At 33.5% G+C, this 23,487-nt stretch overlaps 1 protein-coding gene across 2 annotated transcripts in view; it reads right to left on the minus strand.

Moving 5' to 3' along the window:
• CNTLN (centlein) overlaps window positions 1-23,487 on the minus strand; it is a 352,494-nt gene that overhangs the window by 247,577 nt on the left and 81,430 nt on the right. For both annotated transcript variants that reach the window (XM_003822610.6, XM_008976184.5), the window contains exons 3-5: window positions 14,416-14,500; window positions 4,905-5,039; window positions 4,109-4,288 (exon numbers count right to left, since the gene is read on the minus strand). In XM_003822610.6, the coding sequence (XP_003822658.3) occupies window positions 4,109-4,288; window positions 4,905-5,039; window positions 14,416-14,500 (400 nt within the window). The remainder of the gene's footprint in view (window positions 1-4,108; window positions 4,289-4,904; window positions 5,040-14,415; window positions 14,501-23,487) is intronic.

The following is a 23,487-nucleotide window of genomic DNA, read 5'->3' on the forward strand; positions in this document are numbered from 1 at the left end:
ATAAAGGGAACAGAATGGGACAATATGTGCAAACTATCCACCTGACAAAGGACTAACAATCAGAATATATAAGGAGCTCAAACAACGCTATGTGAAAAAAAAATCTAATTATCTGATTTTAAAAGGGACAAAAGATGTGAATACACATTTCTCAAAAGACAAACAAATGGCAAATAGGTATTTGAAAAGACATGGATATCCACTCTTTCTCTATTTAACACTATACCAGGGTTTCCAGCAGGGAAGTATGAAATAAAATGAAATTAAAAGCACTTAGATTAGAAAGGAAGAAGTGAAACTATGTCTACTTGCAGCTGTCATGATATGATACGTAGAAAGTCTTAAGGAATTTACTAAGAAAAAAAATCAGAATTAGTTAACCTATTCAGAAAGGTTGCAGGATACAAGATCAGTATACAAAACTCAATTGTGTATCTACACATTATGAATGAATGATCTGAAGAGAAAATTTAAAACAGTTCCGATTACAATAGCATCAAAAATAATAAAATATTCAGGAATACATTTACCCAAAGAAGTGCAAATTTATACCCTGAAAGCTACAAAACAACTGAAAAAATTGAAGAAGACCAAAATAAATGGAAAACATCACATGTTGATGGATCAGAAGATTCTTAATATTATTGAGATATTAATACTCCCCAAACTGATCTACTGATTCAAGGCAATCTCTATTAAACTATCTGATGGCCTTTTTGGCCAGAAGAAAAAAGATAATTGTAAAATTCATATGAAAATACAACAGATCCAGAATAGCTAATCTAGAAAAAGAAAAAATATGGAGGACACATATACCCCAATTTCAAAACTTGCTACAAATCTGCAACAACCAAGAAAATGTGGCATAGGCAGGAGGGCAGATGTATAGATCAAATAAACAGAACTGAGGTCCAAAAATGAACCCTTATATTTACAGTCAACTGATATTCAATAATGGTATCAAGACAATTCAGTGGGGAAAAAAGAATTTTCTTCAACAAATGGTGCTGAAACAACTAAATAACACATACAAAAGCATGACATTAGGCCTGTATCTCACACCATATTCAAAAGTTAACTCAAAATGTATCAAAGAATTAAATGTAAGACATAAAACTATAAAACTCCTAGAACGAAACAAAGGTGTCAATCTTCATGACCTTGGATTAGCAATGGTTTCTTAGATATGACATCAAAGGCATGGGTAACACCAAAAAAAGTAGATAAATAAAATATTATCGAAATTAAAACCTGGTATTTTTAAGAACACCATCAAAAGAGTAAAAAGTAACAAAGAATTTAAGAAAAAATAGTTTCAATGTATATATCTTGATAAAGAATGTGGATCCAGTATGTACACAAAAGATTTGAATAGACATTTCTCCAAAGATAGTAATACATGAAAAGATGCTCACCATCATTTCCCATCAGGAAAATGCAAATCAAAACCACAATGATTCCAGACCAGCCTGGCCAACATGGCAAAACCCCATCTCTACTAAAAATACACAAATTATCTGCATGTGGTGGCATGCGCCTGTAGTAATTTGCCTCTTCTCGGGAGGAGAATAGCTTGAACCCGGGAAGGCAGAGGTTGCAGTGAGCCGAGATCACACCACTGTATTCCAGCCTGGGCAACAGAGCAAGACTCTGTCTCAAACAAACGAACAAATAAAAAACCATAATGAGATATCACTTCACATTCCTGAGGTGGCTATAACAAAAAGGGCAAACAATTACAAGTGTTGATGGGAACATCGAAAAATCAAAACCCTCATAGTGTCTGAATGTAAACTGTCGCAGCTACTTTGGAAAATAGTCTAGCAGTTCCTCAAAAGCTTAAAAACAGTTACCATATGACCCAATAATCTCACTCCTAAGTATATACCCAAGAGAAATGAAAATATATATACATGTAGGAAATAAAAAGTAGTATCTTTTCCTTACCCATGGCAAAGTTCATGGCTGACATCCCAGTAATAAAAGATAAATTACTAAGAGAAAAATATAACATTTATTTAACCAAAGTTTTACATGACACAGAAGATGTTGGAAATGAAGACCAGAAGACTCAGGGAAAACTGTGTATTTTTATGGACAGTCGTGCAAAACTGTGACTGGAGGACAAAGGCATATGATTCTGTGGTAAAATAAACTTATTAGAAAGGACTGTTTGTTGAGATTCTTCTTGGACTCTAGGTACAAGACAGAACCTCTCTGAATGAGGGTCATAAGATCTACTTTCCAGGAAGGTAGCTATGAGAATTCTTTTATGACCATGCTTCATGGGAGAAAGCTGGGAGAAGATCAGTGAACAATCTTACTGCTTCCGTGGGTATTGAGTAAATGATGTGGACCATCACATCCAAAAATAAATTATAAATAGATTAAAGACTTTAGGGTGGGAAAAACTTTGTCATATAAAACCTTTAAACATTTGAGAAGAAAATAATAAAATGACTACCAAAATTCACAAACTTTTGAAATTCCAGTTTTCTTTATTCAACGTCTGTAGAACAGAAGGTATTTATAAGATATGAAGTATTAGTATCCAAAATAAATAATGAATGCCCAAAAAGCAATAAGAAAAAGACAATAACCCCATGAGAAAAAAATGTAACACAACTACAAGTCACAGCAAATCCCAGAACTGATTATTCAAGTAGAATAAATAAGGAAATAAAAATTATCACCAAATAATCATGTAGCTGTGAATTAATACAAGTACTGATTTACCCTTATCACACTTCCAATTTGTTTTAACGCTTGCACAGAAGCAGAAACTGATATAAAAATTAAGAAAATGAATCCACCAGAATTCAGTTCTCTCAATGGCTCAGTCACCCCATGATTGTGCACTAATAGACTTAAATATTTCCATAAATAATCTGCAACAGGTTTATACACCGAGAAAGATGTATCCTTCTCCCATAACTTAAATATTCTTGCACACATGCATATACACACACATATATCCATACATATTACCATCGTCCCTCAGTATTCCTGGAGGATTGAACCCAGGGCTCTCCAAATACCAAAATCCATGGATGCTTTAAGTCTCTTATATAAAATGGCATAATATTTGCGAATACCCTACACACGTTCCCATATACTTTAAATCATGTCTGGATTACTTAAAATACTGAATACAATGTAAACAGTTGTTATACTGTATCTTTTACTTGTTTTTTTAATTATTGTATTGTTACTTTTAATTGTGTTGTGTTTTTTTTCTGAATAGCTTGATCCACTGATGCAGAACCTGCAGATACATATGGTCAACTGCTTGTAACTGTTGAATAACCGTGTGTGTGTGTGTGTGTGTGTGTGTGTGTGTGTGTAGGGGCATATACATGGAGAGACCACCATATTCACTAGTACTAAAATCTGTGTCTGCCCTTTTCAACAAAATCTATAGTTTAAAAAAATGTAATTTAATAAGAAAAGAAATTAGCAAAAACCTCTAAAGACAAAGAGAATGCCATAAAAAAGTATTATTTTGAAAAATACTAATAAAATTGTAAGAAACCACTGCCTCACTTGATTAGCCTTTTAAAAAGGGTATAAGATTAAAAAGATTGATTGTAACTTTTATCTTCTATAAAAATAAAATTTTCCCATAAATAAGGCCCTTTAAAGTCAAAGAAAGCACCTTTAAAGTCAAAGAAAGCACCACCATAGAACCACGTATTTGTATTGTTTAACTGTTTAGTATTTTTTACACTTTATATTTTAAAGGATCTAGAAAAGAGTCTTAAAAACTATATTGCAATAAATTATAGCTATCTTTGTAAGCTTAAGCCTTAAGTGAAAAAGTTAAAACCAATGATTCTAAATATGTTATTTGAAAACACATTTTCTTTCAAAATGCAATAGCCTTTATTTTTTAATGATTACATTTTAGGATAACCATTTGAAGTCAGTTTCCTGCTTTGCAACATCAATTTTTAAAAAGCTATGGGTCTTAAGTGAAAGAATATAAATTAATGCTAGTCCCCACTGATGGATATGAATATATAACTTGTTAAAGAAAATAACATGTATTAAACTTCCTAGAGAAAGTTAGATCCAAAAGAGGAGTATGGATTCCATTCCTATTGTATACCTTTATTTTTGCATCAGTGCTATATTTTTCTTTTCTCAAATGTGCTTCCTGCTTCCTCAGTTTCTCCAGGTCATTTAGCAGGTCAGTGCAGCGGGTACTTAATTTCTTGTTTTCCTCCTCCAGATTTTTTATAACTAGTCTGTTTTGCTCTTCTTTGTTCTGTACACACTGCTTAGTGTCCTGTAGAACAGTACCACAAGGGCAAATAAATAAAACAAAACAAAACAAAAAACCCAAAAAATGGTGAGAACTAATCAGCAAATACAAACTGTGCAATTTTACCCTCACACAAGCTTCTTCTATATTTGATAGCCAAGGTCACCTGTGTACTTTTATTGGCCTCTTTTCATGCAGGTGGATGGGTCATATTTTTTCACTGGATGACAGCTTTGATGAGTACACATTTGCAAAGAGTCCATTAATTGATCAAGCTGCCTTTGATGCTGTCCCCAGCTATTTTTGAGACCCATACAGACATATCCTCCCAGACCTGGGTTTTATCAATTAATAATGCCAGTCCCATCAGAATCTAATTACAAGAAGCCACATATTCACACTCCTACTTTCTTAGCTCCATTTCCATCATTAACTATTTATCTAAAAGTTATAAAGCTTGGAGTTCCGGCTTTAAAGCATCTTTATCAGAGTTTTTGCATGTGAGAAAACTGTATGGTACAGGAGGGCCTAAGGCAATTTTTCCTCCAAACCTGTCACTTTCTGTGCCACAAAGGCTAACAAAGCTTAAAGCAGAACTTCAAAGCAACAGTCCCACAAAACTATGTACAAGTCAACACACCTTAATTTCTTGACTTTTATCTTTAAATTTCTTCTCCAAGTCACTGAATTCTTTCCTTAAGAAAGCATTTTCTTCATCTACTACAATTTTCCGTTTTACAAGGTCATTTATTTCCTGTTTCAGTACTGACTCTCTCTGTGGAAAAAATTTAAATTACTGGTGAGCTTTTATTTCTAAGAAAAACAGTATTTTATTTTAAATGTTTTACATTTTGATTTGCTAATGTTATGATTAACTAGCTTTCATAATAATGTCTGTCACCACAATTCTCATCTCCTGTAACATGCCCATGAATTTTTAACTAAAATGTGCAAGTACAGGGCCTATTTATGTTGAAGAACACATAAAAACTGGACACTAAATATTAAGTCATACTCAGAAAGCAAATTTTCAGAATTTAGGTGTGTAACAGGAGAAAAACAAGATTTTACGAGCCATTCTAATTAAAGAAAATATATTTATAGCTAACATAATTCCTTATTCTTTTATTTGAATGTCATTTAGAAGGAACTTTCCTGATAAACTATGATTTTGTAAAAGCATAAATCACTTTAAAATTTTTAAAATGGCAAGTTTGTTTTAGTACTAATAATATCTTGCTCTGTAGACAGAATATTTAGAATGTTAAGGCTGCCAAAATTTTTAACCGAACATTCTTCTCACCTGTGAGATACCTAAATTACACCTACGAGGTGGATGTACCCCAGACTCAATTTTTAGCTTTCCTCGTTTCTCTGTACATCTTTTCTCTCAGAAAATGCAGCATCTCTCTTGGCTGCTAATCTTTCCTCTGTCTGAAAGACTATCTAATATATAATTCAGCCCTCACCTTCCCAATCACCAATCTCATATTTCCAGCTATACAAGACCTCTCCCTTTGGATTGTCTACTACCTCAAACTAACTTGCTAAAAATGAAATCCATATCCTGATACTATCTCTTTCCTAAACTTCTTCAACTTTTATCAATCCATCCATTCTTTCAACTAATATTTATTAAACACATAGTATCTGGCCTCACACAATTATTGGAAGCCTCCAAGTCAGACTCAATAACACCTTCTGTCTGTCAACCAAGAAAGAGACACATCAAGATAGAAACACCTTTTTTTTTAAGTAATATGCTCAGTTGACCTTTATTCCATTTCTGATCTATCACTGGTGCTGATCCCTAAATATCAATTTATTTTATACTCTCATATTTCCTCCTTATCAAATTGTCTCCAAAGGACTTGGGAATAAACTGAAAATGAGAGGAAGATCCAGGATTATGATGAAAAGTGGATTTTTAGGAATAAAGTGAAAATATATCCAATATTCTATTTTATTTATTTAGTTTTTTTTTGAGAGACAGGGTCTCGCTCTGTGATGTCACCCATTTTGGAGTGCAGTGGCACAATCATGGCTCACTGCAGCCTCGAACCCCTGGACTCAAGGGATCCTCCCACCTCAGCTTCCCAAGTAGCAAGGACCATAGATATGTGCCACCAACCCAGCTAATTTTTAATTTTCTTCGTAGAAATGAGGTCTCACTATGTTACCTTCTCAAACTCCTGGACTCAACCAATCTTCCCAGCTCGGCCCCGCTGAGATTACAGGTGTGAGCCACCATGCCCAACCCCAATACTCTAATTTTTAAAAGTGTAATATTAATTATTGATTTTATTTTACTTACAGTTAAAAAATAATTTAGACACTGAATACATACAAAAAAAATCTGTGATCAGTGTGTAAATAATTTTTTTTAAAAAAAAGTAAAAGGAGAGGTCCTGTACGTACCAACATTCAGCTAGGAAACACAACTGCACCATTATCTTTGATATCTCATCAATGACCCTTTATCCTCTAGTACCTCTTATTCCCTCCAAGGGTAAGCATTATCCTGAAACCCTGATTCTTATCTTTGCCTTGCTTTTCTTTATAGTTCAAAGACAGATATATGTCCCTATTTAATATGCTGTATAGTTTTGCTTACTTCTGAACTTAAATCATATTACACATATTACGTAGCTTGCTATTTTTGCTCAACATATGTTCCCAAATTTATTCATAATAATGAATGTAACTGTAGATCAATTTCTTGATGTACAGTATTAGTCCATCAGATAACTATGCTATATTTATCCATCTTTTATCAGTGTGTATTTCAGCTGTTTCCCATTTGAGGTAAAGGGGTATACAAAAAATACTGCTATGAACACTCTTCAGCATGACTGCAAATATTCATGACCAAGAATTTCTCCCAAGCAGTGTTTTTCAAACTACAGACTGCAATCTAGTAATGGGTCATTAAATCGATTTAGTTACAATAAGTGGCATTTTTTTAAACGGATTATAATACAATAGAAAATATCAAGGTAATAGGCACACATTCTTAGCAATGAAACTACGGTTATAGGAATAAACTTATAAAACAGACATGCTTCATAAATTATTTTCTAAATTTTTATCATGTTTAAGATTTTTATTGTATTTAAAGATTAGTAAATTCACATTTGATATAAACATTTTCATATGTTTACCTTAATTATATGTAGTAAAAATAACTTATACAAAACTTACTTCATGTGTGTATAATGGGTCATGAAGTAAAATGTACTTCAGTGTGGGGATCATACTAACAAAAGTCTGAAGAACACTTCTCTGGATTATATCCACTTAAAAGTGAAATTGCTAAGTCAAAGACTATTTGCATTTCAAGAGTTTTCATTATTCTACCTCCATACCAACAATTAACTCTCAGGGTTGGAAATTTTTTTAAATCCAGTAAGTACAAATAGCATCTCAGTTTTTAACTTGTCTGTTCTATTTTAATTATTAGGCCATATCAAAATGTGCCTGACATCAATCAAATAACATAAAAATAGATGCATAAAAATGGCTCCTCCACAATTTACAATTAATTTTTCTACTCTCAGCTAAGTCTTATGCCCCTTTAAGACTGGACTTCCACCTCCTCAATAAAAGCTTCCCTTACTATCTCAGTATTTTGTAATTCTTGCCATTTCTAAATTTTTGTATTATCTATATTATACATTTGATACACAACAAACTACCTAGTGTTGCTAACAATCTATCTACTCATAATATCTCCCAAACTAGACTGTTAAGTGTTTACAGATGAAATTGACACTAAATAATAAATTCAATAATATAAGCATTAAAACTGTTTGTAAAATACCCATAAGCCTATCCTTTGAAGAAGAAATGACAAAATTTGAGCATATCTTGTCTATTCTGAAATTACTTAAACTCTAGGAAGAACCAAATGACAAGTTTTAAAAGGGTTTTCCCATTAAAGTAAACTAAACTTAACAGGCACTGACAATATAAATGATACCAATAGAGAGTCCTTTCATGAGAATTATTTAATAATTTAGATTTTAGCATTTGAGTGAACTTATAATAATTCAAAAGGACAAACACAGACTCAATCTGTAAATTAAAAAGCATAATAAAATAAAAAAATTGGTTAACCAAAATTATTATATTCCGATAATTAGTTTAATATTAAATTGCATAATATAGTTACTTATATCACAAAATCATTAAAGAAAATAAGTTAGATAAAGATTCTCTCCCAACACAAGAGCACTGATAATTAAACTCTAAAAGTGTAAAAGTTTGTATAAATCAACATATTTTCCTAATAAAATATACCCTCTATAAATAATGAAAGCACAGACATATACAGTTAAAGTTCATTTTAAAATTAAGCTTTATTAATATTTTGCAACAAATCTTTCTGAATAGGGGCAGGTAAATTCTTAATAGCCTGGCTTGAGTTAATATTAAAACAGCAAACAGAATTCAGAGGAACCATAAAGCAATAAGGGATGACAAGAGAGAGAATGCCTGGAACAAATAATTTGTTACAGATAAGCCATGAAATGAATGAATAATTCAAATAATGGTCAAGAGAAGTCTACAGAGTAACAAGAGAATAATAGTGAGTATGAAGCAGGCATAAAAATGGGTGGGGGGTAGGGAAGGGGCATAAGGCCCAAACTCTATTAAGCAATACTTGAGCATAGTTAATTTATTATTTATACTGACCTATTTTCAAAATGGACATGAAACTTTTAACAAAAAACAAACAAAGCAGTAATCAAACCACAATAACTAAAGCAATGATAAGTGGAGAAAAAGGAAGGGATAAAAGAAGTAATTGCAATTATGAAACAAAACTTCTGAGCTTCCTAGAAGGTAAGGAAAAAAATGAAATATAATGTTAAAGAGCAATTATCATCTAATTAAATACAATTTACTAGGTTATCATAAGTCATGCTATCAAAGCACAATACTAGAAGGGAAATGTATTACATTATTTTATAACAGCGACAAAGCTAAAACATAGTCTTACCCAAAAAAAGGCAATTCTTTATACTAATAATTATTAGATTGCACCCTACGAAAGTTTTTCTGCAACCAGCTAAAAAAAAAACTGTGTGTGTGTGTAACTTTCTGGTAATTTCACTAGATACAGAAGTAAGAGTTAAATAAGCTGAAGGATTTGTCATTCTAATTCTTACTCTATCTCATAGCTATAAATCTTGAAAATTAGGAGCTATTTAATATTTTTCAGTGGAACAACAACAATTCAATGGAGGGGACTTCTGGTTTCCAGTCCAGCATGTAAGGAACTTGGCAGTCATCTTTCTCATTTACACAATAAGAAAAAAACGCTGAACAAACTGAAAATCAACAACTCTTTTCAGATCCATCAGAGAATTGAGACTATCCAGCAAACCAACGCTCCCAAAATTGAAGAGACAGACATGAAAATAGAGAGAATAACAACTTAATGGAACAGATGCCCAGGAGAAAAAACTTCCACAGGAGCCAGCACCAGGGTGGAAAAACTTATTCTGTAATTAATGATTTACTGGAAGATCAATATGGACAAGTCTGAGAGTTTAAAACTCAAGGATGGCCCAGTCATGCTCGGGGGAAGGGGGCAAACAGTACTCAGAGAAACCATAAAACAGTAAGAGGTGACACATTTTCATAAGTTTAACCTACTGGACCCCTGTCATGTTGTCACAGGGAAGATCACACAATAATTCCTTCCTGTTTCCAGTATGTGGAGGGAGAAAGTAACCATCTTTAAACACACTCAGAGTATTCTTTTCTTCTTACCAAGGCCTGCCATCAAGAAAAACTATTTTACCAGAGGCCAGACTCATGGGGTTTTACCTGAGCCTAACTAACCAACTTGGAAAAGGGAAATACCCAACTCTAGCAACTTCTAGCCTTCCTGACTCTCCTAAGAGGGTAAGGGGAGGGTGGAAACAAACAAACAAAAAACTAAGAAGCACTTTTGAAGGTCACAGTCCAGAAGCACAGCTCACCATGAAAAAAACCCAAACATAACACTACAGACCTCTTCCTCTCCTCCCCCAACACCCCACCACCACATCAATGGGGCTATTGTATAATTAATAGGTCTGACCAAACAAAGCAGTTTAAATAGCAACTATTAAATTAAATTGCCTCTGTAGGTAGCTAACTGTAACCTAACAATATGTAAACACAACCCTACTTGAGAGTATATTTTTGTATAGTAGCCGAGTCTCAGCCAATCACAGCAGCCAAGCATTCAGCCAATCACAAGTGCAAATTGCCAAAACATGTCCAAATAAGGCAAACACCAAACTGTAACCAATCTGGCTATTTCTGTGTGTCACTTCCATTGTCTGGCTGTACATAGTCCCAGCCCACACTGCGGAGCAGAGCTCTATGAACCACTTTTGGTCCTGAGTGTTACCCAATTCGTGAATTTTTTTTCAGCTCAATTAAACTCCATTGAATTTAATTTGTCTAAGGTTTTTCTTTTTAAGAAAACTGAATTATGCATATCAAGGATATCTATAAAATCTCTACAAAAATTCAAATAAAAGACATGGATACCAGAGTTTTGCCTCTAACTCATACCACAGCGAACAGTGGAGACAGCCTAATATCTAGCCAGATAAACATAAAACCTATTTACCCCAGCTGTTTTTACCCATTCGGTTAATTTTATATGTCAGTTTGGCTAGGCTACCCATGGTACACACGTTCTTATCTAACACCAGTCTAGATGTTATTGTGAAAGTATTCTTTAGATGTGGTTAACATTTAAATTAATGGACTTTGAGAAAAGCAGATTACCCTTCATAATGTGGGCTGGCCTCATCCAATCAGTTGAAGGCCCCAAGAAAATACTATGATCCCCAGAGGAGGAAGAAATTCTACCTCCAGGCTACCTTAGGATTTGCAATGTAACATAAACTGTTCCCTAGGTCTCCATTCTGCCAGGCTGCCCTGCAGAGTTACTTGCCAGCCCACGATTGCGTGAGCTATTACTTAAAACAAATCAGTCAATCAATCAATCCATCCCACTATCTCCCCACCCCATAATGTCACATTTCTTCATTCCTTTCCATTACTTTGTCAGAATTCAATGATCTCTTAAAATTTCATATGCCATCCCTGTTGTATTGCTTCCTAAAATTCATTTTAAAACTTCATGACTGCTAAATGTAATGTCTTTTTCAAAAACCCACTTCATTTTTTGCAGCATTTTACAACAATGACAACATTTTGCTTCTTGAAACTCTCTTTTCTCAATTCATGAGATACTGCATTGTACTCTCTCCTTACTTCTATAAAGTCTTTTCACCTCTTTCACTACAATTTTTCCTTCCTCATTAAAAATATCAGTAAATATCTTGTTCTCAAAATTCTCACTGCTTAAAGTCTTCCCTCTAACTAAACTATTAAATACCCACATCTCCAGGTCAAAACTCCTTCCCAAGTATCAGATTCATGCTTCCAACAGTTTGCTAAAAATCTCTAAATGGAATTCCTATCAGCATCTCAAACACAAACTTTCTAAGAGGAGCTCAAAAACTTACCTTCAAAACAATTTATACTTCCTGAAAATAAGCCTATTTTTGATAATAACACCACTGTTCTCCTGGTTTCTCTAAGCTGAAAACCTAAGAGTCATTTTCAAAATTACTATCAAGTCCTTATGGTTCCATTTACATACCTTTAATTCCTGCCAACCTAATAATTCAGGTCCATGTCAGTGGACCTGACTATGAAATAACTATTAATAATTACGTACTTGGTATACAGTCGTCTGTATGAGGCTAGAGTGGATGAAAGAGAAATAGACTCTGCCCTTATAGAAACTACAAAGTAGTGTAGGAGAATATGGCAATTTCCACCTTACTTCTACCATCACATAATCATCAAAGAGATTTAAAAAGCGTTAAAGGCAAGAAATGTAACTGAATATTCTACAACGCCATCACAGGATAATATATACATTTAATACATTATCTTGTTGAACCTAACTGAAAATATACTTTGTAGAAAGTTATAATCATCACTGTACAAAAATGAAATGATTAATCCTAAGAAATTTGGGTCCCTACAAAGCAAATAATTTCTATTATGAGAGTTTAATATGTTATATATAAGCTATGTGATTCCACTCAAAAGATAAATAATGAAACAATGCCTACTCAAGGATGCAGAAGTAGACAAAGAATTTAGCAAAGAAAAGGGGAAAATATATTTTCATTTACAATAGGCAACATTTTCTAAGGGTGTGCTATGGTTATCCAAAGCTGGTAAACCAAACAGCATTCACTAAAGCATTGCAAACTTAATGCCTAAGGATATTAAAGATTTTCCTTCTCTAACAGAATAGAGGTGTAATTGAGGAAGGGACCGCTAAACTTGTATCTGCATTTTCTCAAATCGCCTGAATCTTGGGGTGGCCAAATTTTTTTCCAGTGAAATGTCAATACAAATGATGTCTGCCATGTCTGGCTCATAAGGTTGTACTTGTCAAGCAGCTTAGCCTAATCCAATTAATATACCAGGCACATGACAACATTTACCTATTTTAGAGTACATTTTAAGGTTGTTTGATACTTGGGTGGTAAATACAAATGTTTCTTTCCAGAACAAATTTACTAAAATGTTATTCTTAACATTTTATCATCATAGTACCAATTATGACATTTTCTATAAGAAAAACTCAACTTTGGAAAACGTGTAAATTTCAAATTTCTAAGTTTATTGGAATCAATATTCCTTTTTAGAAAGAACAGATGGAAATGTAGGGAATGGAACTTTTAGTCTTTTCATAAAACAACTTTATAACAATAACTGATCCTAGATCAAAGTTCTCATGAAACTTTAATTGGTTAGAAAGGAAAATAAATTCAAAAGTCAAAAGAACATGGTTGCCAAAAAGGTACCTCCCAAGAAAAATTATAATTTATTTACTCCATAATGAGCTTGAGTATAAAATGAATTTAAATATTATATAACGATATTAGCCACTCTTAAATTTCTTTCACTTCTTTTTTGAAATGTTTATATATTGAAAATTGTTCCAGGAAGCATGACCACATGCACTTTTGCAGTGATTACATACTGATTATATAATCACACATAATTTTACATATTACATATACATATAATTATATGTAATTGTATAATTTACTGATTATACATAAAAGATAGGACTGTACTTGATATAGTTTGAATATCTGTCCCTGCCCAAATCTCACATTGAATTGTAATCCCCAAAGCTGAAAGTGGGGGCTGGTGAGGGGTGTTTGGGTCATGAGGGTGGATCCCTCATGGCTTGGTGCTGATTTTGCATAGGGAGTGAGTTTTCATGAGCCCTCGTTGTTTAAAAGTGTGTGGCATACACCCAGTAATGGGATGGCTGGGTCAAATGGTTATTCTAGTTCTAGATCCCTGATGAATCGCCACATTATGGCACATGTATACATATGTAACAAACCTGCACGTTGTGCACATGTACCCTAGAACTTAAAGTATAAAATATATATATATATAAAAATTTAAAAAATTTTTTAAAAGTCTGTGGCACCTCCCTCACCATGCCCTGTCTCTCTCTCTTGCTCCTGCTATAACCATATGAAGTGTCACATGCTTTGCCTTCTGACATGAGGCCTTCCCAGAAGCAGATGTTGCTATGCATCCTGTACTGTCTGCAGAACCATAAGCCAATAAAACCTCTTTCTTATTAATTACCCAGTTTCAAGTATTTATTTGTAACAGTGGAAGAACAGCCTAATATAGTACTAACACAAAAATACAAGTTTTAAGTGTAAATAATATGATCCCAATTTTTATCTTTTCTACAAATAAAACCATCTGAAAATTTACAAGTTTCAGAAGTAAATGATAACTGCTAATAATGTCAAAATTCAACAAAATAAAGAATAGCTAGATACTATTATAAAACTGTAACATTAGATAAAGAGTTATAATCTATTAATTCAGAAAACAAAAGGGTACAAGCGAAGTATTAATGATGAAGAATAATCTTACTAGTGACTTCAAAATAGTAATGCTTTAATATAAGGACCCTGATATTCTCAATAAACACTATTGCAAAAAAATAAAAATAATTTTGAAGATCTGCTACCCAAAACAAATATAGTTAATTTAAATATTTTTATTATAACACCAACCTGTTCAAATTCTTGTATTTTGGCATCCTTGACTTGCAGAATTTCTAGAACTTTTCTGTCTTTAGCTTCAGATTTCTGTTTTTCTCTAGATACAAAATATAGAGAGTTTATTAGTCATAACTGGTAGCTAATACTTTAAATTTTCATATCCCAAATATTAATATCACTTTAAAATATAGAAAATTAAATCATCTTGAGTTGACCGTATGGCAAGTGACAGCAACTTACAACTGCTGAAAACTAAGACAACTTCATATTAAAAGAACAGTTTCATTTCCAGATTTAGGCATATGATAAAAATTACATAAAACATAGTTTAACCTTGATTGCAATAACCATAATGTCATCGCTTTGAAAATAATTACAATTAAGTAAACATGTTCTTGTTAATTTAAGCTTTCATATACACAATTATATTAAGGATAAAATTTACCATTTTTTAAGAGTCTCAAAAGAGAGAGTGACAAGAGATTTACTTACAGTCGATACCCTATAACTAGAATTTTTTGATTTCTGACACCTTCCTATACATTTCTAGTCTCTGAGAATACTATTAACTAAACTAAATGGTAGTTGTACAATCAAAGCATAGTTCTCTGGGAAACAGAAAATCACAATACTTGTAAAGAATGACTATCTTCTAAAACAAATATACCTTTTAAACAAATATAGCTTTATAAAGGCAAAGGAAGAAAAGGGAAAGGAAGGAACAAAGGTCTGAAGAGACTGTATAATCAGGCTGACACCAGTCAATTTATATTATAAATAAGGGGAAATTTATTGGACAGTGATTTACATTTTTTAAAAGGTCACAAATAAAACACATGGTATTCATAGAAAAACATAAACAATTAAACAGACAAATCTATATCTGTGAGAATCACAAATTAAACAAAAATAGAAAACTATAAATGGGGATGAAGCTACTATTTGCTGTCCCCCAGAGCCAGATGCAGGCTGAGGTGGAAAGGAGCTTGACTTCTGGGGTTAATAGGGAATACAAGTGCCTTACCCAGTATGCAGAAGCACAACCAGGCTCATTGTGTGGGATGGGAATGCTAATTCATGAAATGAAGCTGGAAAAAAGCTTCTGCCCATCCTTGCCTAGAACCAAGGCTTATATTAGAGTCTAGAAAGGCAAAAGTTTATAGATGTAGCTCCCCAATCAAGAGTTGAGCCAAAACACCCTGCAACTGAGGCTAGGTATAGCAAAACCTCTATAAAACCTATTTCAGGAAAGAGACTAGGGTGAGATTGACAATTTAGAGGCAACTATAAAATTTCTAGAAAAAAAGATAGGCATTAGTTAAGGACGTGGTGGTGGAGAAAGAGGAGGAAGTAAACAGTAACAATAACAGCAATCTTCCCTCTTGAGATATGACCCCAAACAAAAAAATTCAAAATACATGAACCCACATACACTGACATACTAGTTCAAGTCAAAAGATGCAATCCTCTAGAAAAAATAAAAATAACCAAATACAATGAAAAAGACTATAATAAGTAAGTTAAAGGTCCGTAAAGACAAAAGAATAACTAATGTTAAAAGTAAAGCTGAGAGATGAAACACAATCAGGTAGATGTAAAGAAGCTATTAAAATCTTGAAGATAAAAAATTATAATCACTGAAGTAAAAAACAACTAAATGGACTAAGCTCAAAACTAGACACAAAAAGAGATTAGTGAAATGAGGGATAGTAATAAGGGATTCATCCAGAACACTACACAGGAAAATAGTGAGATTAAAAACATGAAAACACAGTTGAGACAAGTTTCTTTGGGAAACTCCAACATATGCCTACAACATTCCAGAAGTAATAACTATGGGGATGAAAAATAAAGCAATATTTCAGGAGGTAACTGCTGGGAATATTTTAGAATTAAATAAAGTTCTCAGATTGAAGGAATACCTACCAGAATAAATAAAAGTCACATCTAATACATTAATCCATCACTCATTCAAGTATTTATTGCACATTTATTATATAACAGTCATTGGACTAGGGACTAGAGATATTGGAGGGAACAAAATAAACCAAGTTGCTGCCTTCATGGAATTAACATTTCAGTACATAGATAATGAAGATAAATAATACATAGTATGTCAAATTGCTATCAGTATAATGACAATAAATTAGGGTAACGAAGAAAGGAATTCCCAGTCCTAGAGAAGCTGGGAGTGAAACGAATGTTGTTGTTATTTTATATAGAATAGTTAACATGTAACTCTCCTTAAAAGTAATATTATATTTGAGGAGAGATCTAAAGGAAGGAAGGAAGAGTCATGAAGACCCTAGGGAAAAGTTTTCCAAGTCAAGTCATGGAACTAGTAGCAAGAGCAAAGACACAAGAGCAAGAGCAATTGGCATATTCAAAGAACAGCATGGAAGTACACACATTTATAGTAAAGTAGATAAGGAAATGGTAGCTAAGAACAGAGAAATCACTGGGGAAAAAATAATATGTGGCCTTCTAGGCCCTGTGAAATTTGGATCTGAAGTGAAATGGGAAGGCAATGAGCAGAGAAATAACATATAACATTCTAAGAGTATCAATGGCTGGTGGGTTGAGGACAGACCTTAAGGGTCAAGGGAGAAAGCAAAAAGACAAGTTAGAAAGCAAATGAAACAGCCAGGTAAAAAAGAAAGGTGAATTGTACAGGATAGGCAGATGCAGTGGCATTGAGAAGTGATTAAATTTTGGATATTTTTAAGGTAGAGCTAACAGGATTTCTTGATAGAAAAGTGAGGAATGTCTCCCAAGCTTTTGCCTACACAACTGGAAGAATGGAGCGGACATTATCTGAGACACAGAGAAGGAGTTTGGTGGACACAAGGATTTCAAATGTGGGCATACTAAGTTTGAGATGCCTAATCAACATCCAAGAGGAGTAGGCAGTTGAATTAAAAAGTCTGGAATCAGTAAAAAAGTTAAGGCTGGAGATACAACTTTAGGAGTCATCCAAATACAGTAGTTCCCCCTTACCCTCAGTTTCACTTTCCATGGCTTCAGTTACCAGCAGCCAACTGTGATCCAAAAATATTAAATGATAAGTTCCAGAAATAAACAATCCATAAGCTTTAAATTGCAGTGCTGTTCTGAATGCATGAAAAAACTTGCACTGTTCAACTCCCAACTCATGTAGGAGGACATGAATCATCTCTTTGTCGAAAGTGTCCATGCTATAAACACCACCTGCCTATTACCGTGTAGGAAAAAACGTAGTGTACATAGGGTTCAGTGCTATCCATGGTTTCAAGTAGCCGTTGGGAGGCTTGGAACATATCCCCCATGGATAAGGCAGACTACTGCATTTTTAAGACCATAAGGGTAGATAAGTTCACCTAGGGAGTGATTTTGCATAAAGAAGTATGAAGATTCAGTCCTGGAGCATTTCAACATTTATAGATTAGTAAGATAAGGAAAAAACATCACATGAAACTAAGAAGGATAAGCCAGTAATTTAAGAGAATAAAGAGAAAGAGCTAAGTGAATAGAATTTAGTAGAAAGGAATGATCAAGTATATCAAATGCTGCAAACACACTAAAGACTGAGAAATGACTGTTGGATTTAGCAATATTAATGTATTAGTCTGTTTTCACACTGCTGATAAAGACATACCCGAGACTGGGAAGAAAAAGAGGTTTACTTGGACTTACAGTTCAACATGGCTGGGGAGGCCTCAGAATCATGGCAGGAGGTGAAAGGTACTTCTTACACATGGCAGCGGCAAGAGAAAATGAGGAAGATGCAAAAGCGGAAACCCCTGATAAAACCATCAGATCTCCCTTGCTTTCATATACCATGATATTCACTACCACGAGAACAGTACAGGGGAAACCACCCCCATGGTTCAAATTATTACCCACTAGGTCCTTTCCATAACACATTGGGAATTATGGGAGTACAACTGAAGATGAGATTTGGGTGGAGACACAGAGCCTAACCATACCAATTAAGGTCAGTAGTGATATCTTGAGGAGAACTATTTTAGAAGGATGGTGATTACAAAGCCTAATTAGAGTGAGTTCAAGTGAGAAAGAAAAACACAGAAATACTGAAAAGTACTCTTCAGAGAAATTTTGCACACAAAGGAGCAGAGAAATGGCAAAATAGTTCAAGGGAAATATGAGATCACAAGAGTTTGTTTTTGTTTTTGTTTTTTTTAAACATGGGAGATAAGACAGCCTGTGTGTATGCTGACAGGAATGATCCAGGGCAGTGAGAGACACTGATAATGCAGGACAGAAAAGAGAACTGCAGTCCAACATCTTTGAATCCTTGAGGCTTGAAGCGTACATATAGTTTGTTCGGCCTTAGGTAAATATAAACAGTTCTTCCAAAGAAATAAAAAGAGAGAATATGAGAACAGATTCAGATATGTTGGTAGATACAGTTATGGGAAGGAATAAAAGCTCCCTTCTAAGAGTTTCCATTTTCTCAATGGTATATGAAAGCAAGGGTATCCAACAGCTGAAAGTAAGAATGGGAAAAGAAGTGTTGGAAGTTGAGAAAAGAGAAAACAAAACATTCTAGGATACTAAGACAGTAAGTGGGCCAGGAAAAAATAGAATGATGAACAGGCAGTACTGAGGACCACTTAAAATTAGTGGTCATAAATTTATACAAGATCATTGTCATCATGGTTCAAGGTCTTTCTCAAGCCAAGTTTAGCCCTTTGGATGTAGGCACACAAAAGGCAGAGAATTGGAATAAACCACATTGGAAATTTTGCAAACATGCATATTATGATGATTTATTTTTACCATTTGCACTTTATCTTGCTTTATTATTTTGTTGTCTACTTACCATACATTAATAGTACATTTAATACATAATTGCAATCCATTATGTACAACTAGGCCTTCTTTTGTTTCTTATATTAATAATAAAATATAATGTACTTTCAGAAACTGAAGAATTTCTGCCCCTTTTTATTTTATGTTTTGGCATTGCCTATCGATATATCTGCCATTTTATATTTTAGTGTGTTTTTATTGATTTATACAACTATTTTATGTTAAAATATATGCACTTTACCTATAATTTGTCACTAATATATTATCTCAAATTACCACTTGAATGTTTAGCTTATCATTATAAAATCAGAAGTACTGCAAAAGAATACTAAATCTATTAGAGGTATATACATTAGGAGGAAAATAACAGGATCCCAAAAGTTAGGGCATGATAGGATTTACCCAGGGACAAAGACCCAGATCATGAAAGTCAAAGCATTAACTATAGTCAGATAGTTCCTTTGTAAGTTCTTTTCCAGATATACCGTGAATCTATTTTTAACTGTCCAGGAATTAGTTTAATTTATAGGGTTACAAAGGAATATAAATCATTCCATATAAAGACATATGCACCCATATATTCACTGCAGCACTGTTTACAATAGCAAAGACATGGAATCAACATAAATGCCCATCAGTGATGGACTGGATAAAGAAAATGTGGTACATATACACTGTGGAATACAACAAAGCTATAAAAAAGAACAAGATCATGTCCTTTGCAGGGACAGGGATGGAGCTGAAGGTCATTATCCTCAGAAAAGTAATGCAGGTAGAGAAAATCAAATATTGCATGTGCAACATGTTCTCGCCTATAAGCGGGAGCTAAATGATGAGAACCCATGGCTGCACAGAGGGGAACAACACACACTGGGTCCTATCAGAGAGTGCAGGGTGGGAGGAGGTAGAAGATCAGGAAAAATAACTAATGGGTACTAGGCTTAATAAGTGGGTGATAAAATAATTTGTATAACAAACTCCCATGACACAAGTTTACCTTTAAAGTTTACCTAAAAAACATTTAACTACATTACAAACCTACACATGTACCCCTAAACTTAAATATTTTAAAAAAAAACTGTACGGTTAGTCTTTATAATCCCCTCTTCTATAATAAACTTAAGATCCCCACTAATGTCCAAATAAATTCTGGTGGTCCTTTTAAATGAGATACGGATAATACTAGATTATGTGACACCAAACCCAAACAAAAGCATTATTACAGCTTCCAAATGAGCTTGATACTAGGCTAATTATCTCCTATGACACAAGTATGTACACATACTCACAGTCTAACTAGTGGTTAGGTTGCCAGAGCACTAGCATCATCATCACCCAGGTTAGAAATGCATGTTCTTCAGCCCAATCCAGATGCACTGAATCAAGAACTGTAAGAGTGGGGGCCCAGCAATCTGTGTTTAACAAGGTGCTATGGACTGAAGGTTTGTGTCTCCTCAAAATTCATATATTGAGGCCCTAATAACCAATGTCATAGTATTTGGAGGTAGGCCTATGAAAGGCAGTTAGGGTCATGAGGATTACTCCTTCATGAATGGGAATAGCACCTTAATGAGAGGGGACACTAGAGAGAAGATCTCTCTGTGTCATATGAGGATACAACAAAAAGGCAGCCATCTACAAAGAGCCCTCACCAGAAACCACATTGGCTGGCATTTTAATTTTGTACTTCCCAGCTCCTGGGACCATGAGAATAAATGTTTGTTATTTAAGCCACCCAGGATTCTGTTTTAGCAGCCAGAACTGACTAAGACACAAGATCTCAAGCGATTCTGATGCACACTAAAGTGTGAGAGTCACCAAAATAACAATAACACACTTCCCAGTAGATTAATCTGAGTGACATAATATTGAAAAAATGGGTTATAAGTGCCATATAAAATAAAAACTTCAAAAATATACCTGAATGGTATATCTTATAATCAAAAACCTCCAAAATTGACTAATATGTTATAATTTTGAAATTGAAAGATAATCAAAACTCAAAATATGGCAATTTGCCTAGCAGCTCCTCCGGGTGGTATGAGATGTCTAACATTTTCATAACAGGAAAATGCTCCCAAGATAAAATGGCGCTGTAACAGGAATACAATATTTTCTACTTGAAAAAATAAAATTTTTAAATATTGTTTCAAGTTTATAATGTCACCAACCAATCTGGTCAATTCAATTAATACATGTACTTCTATGTACTTACAAGTCCTAAAAAAAAAAAGGTTCCTTAAAAAAAAAAAAAAAGACACTGCCAGGAGCTGATGATGATCAATGACTGAGACAAACTCCTGTTTAGCTAATTAGAACCACTGATGTGCAATAATGATGTGAGCGAAGAATATTTGCCGACTTCTTTAGAATGAAAAATGAAGCGAAGAGAGGCTGTCAAATCTGTACAACTTTTAAGCACCAATCATTTTTCCCAAGAGTCCTTCCCATTTAAACATTTTAACAATGCTGTACTTAGCCACATGAATTACCACGCTAACTTTCAGTCATTTTTCTAAACTCAAAAATCTGAGAAATTATTCTGAATCATTAAGAAACAAAATTTTATTATGTTATAGACCATGCCATATATTATGCACTACAACAGGATCATATTTTCTGGGTTTGAGCCCACTTTTAATGAGATGTCAAAATGAAATATTAGAGTCTAAAAAAACATCCAACTATAAATGAGGCAGTGATATTGGTCTGAATTTATAAACAAAATAAAAAAGCAAAACTTACTGAAGTTGGTTATTTTTGATTTACAGACATAAATAACACACAAAATAAAGCTATTTATTGGACTAACGTTTTCTTTCATTTGAGTAGAGAACCTATTAAAATGCAGATTTTATACCTATCAATGGTTTGCAATTTAAACAATTCCCAATTTCTAGTAAACACTAAGATTCTAAAACAGTAAGACTTAATAACAGAAGTTCAGAGAAATCAAAGTTATGCCATCATCAAATTATCCATTTATTCATGAACAATTTTATAAGTATTTTCTTATTATGAATACGCATAGTGAATTACTGGAATGGCATCTATAAACAATATACCAATAATAAAACTTGAAAAAGAGGTTGCAAAAATATTGTACAAACACATTTTACTCCACAGTAAAAGCAACTATTTAAAAAAAGAAAACTTTAATATGTGGAATAAAAATAATTCAACAGATCCTAATTCATGTAAAAACTTTGATATAAAATGTTTTAAAGGCTCAAGTATAGTTAATATATCTACTTTGCTTTTATACAAAACTGAGTTTTTATTGTATAATCCAGAACTTAGAACTATTATATTTAATGTCCAGTATAAAATACATGTTTAAAATTATATTTGAAAGCCAAAACTTGTGCTGGAGAAGTTGGCAAATGACAAATGATGGACATTTTTTTCCTTATTCAATCAGACTAAAATGCAGAAGATTATCAGGCTAAGATGTGAATCTGAATCTGTAAATTATGGAGTATAGATGAACCCTTTAAACAAAGAAGCAACAATTCAAAAGAACATATCTGCTTATATTAAATATATTACTAAATAAGATCAGATACTCTTTATATATCAGATACTCATTCAACACCATTTCTAAATATACAAAGCTGAAACTCAAAACAAAACCTTTTTCTGTTTTATAGTTAGAAATTAAGTGACTATTTCCTGATTTTCTTATATTTCATCTCTTTTAACTATTTGTCCAGATATTTCTGCATATAGTCAAAATTTATTATGTAAAACAACATAAAAGAGTACGAAAAGATTGTGTATTATATGCCTTTTATGATTGTGCATTATATGCCTTTCATGATTGTGCAAATATTCTTCACCCAGAATCTAGAAGTTTCTTCCAGTGTTTGAAAATCAGCACTTCAGAACAGACTGTTTTAACATCTGCACATCACCAGGGTTGCCCCCAAGGATTTTTAAATGATGCCTGCCTGTGCTGAATAAAGTGCTAACTTGCACCTTGCATTTCAAACTGTGTCCTGAGCAGCCATCCAGTTGGTACAACACCAGCTGAATTCCCACAGGCCACTGTTCACTCAGGCTTGACTACAATTATCATGTCAATATTTTGTGCTCCGATATGCAGATATGCACACATGCAAGCTGCATAATACTTTCTTCTCCATGGAATGTTGAATTACGTTCAATGTTCTGGGAATTTTTAAGAAAACAGAAATAAACTCTCAACAAATAAAGGTGATCACAATTATTTTACCTTAAAAACAAAAGTTATGTTTCTGTACCACCTTCTGC

The sequence above is a fragment of the Pan paniscus genome, chromosome 11, assembly GCF_029289425.2.
Source record: "Pan paniscus chromosome 11, NHGRI_mPanPan1-v2.0_pri, whole genome shotgun sequence".
NCBI classification, from domain to species: domain Eukaryota; kingdom Metazoa; phylum Chordata; class Mammalia; order Primates; family Hominidae; genus Pan; species Pan paniscus.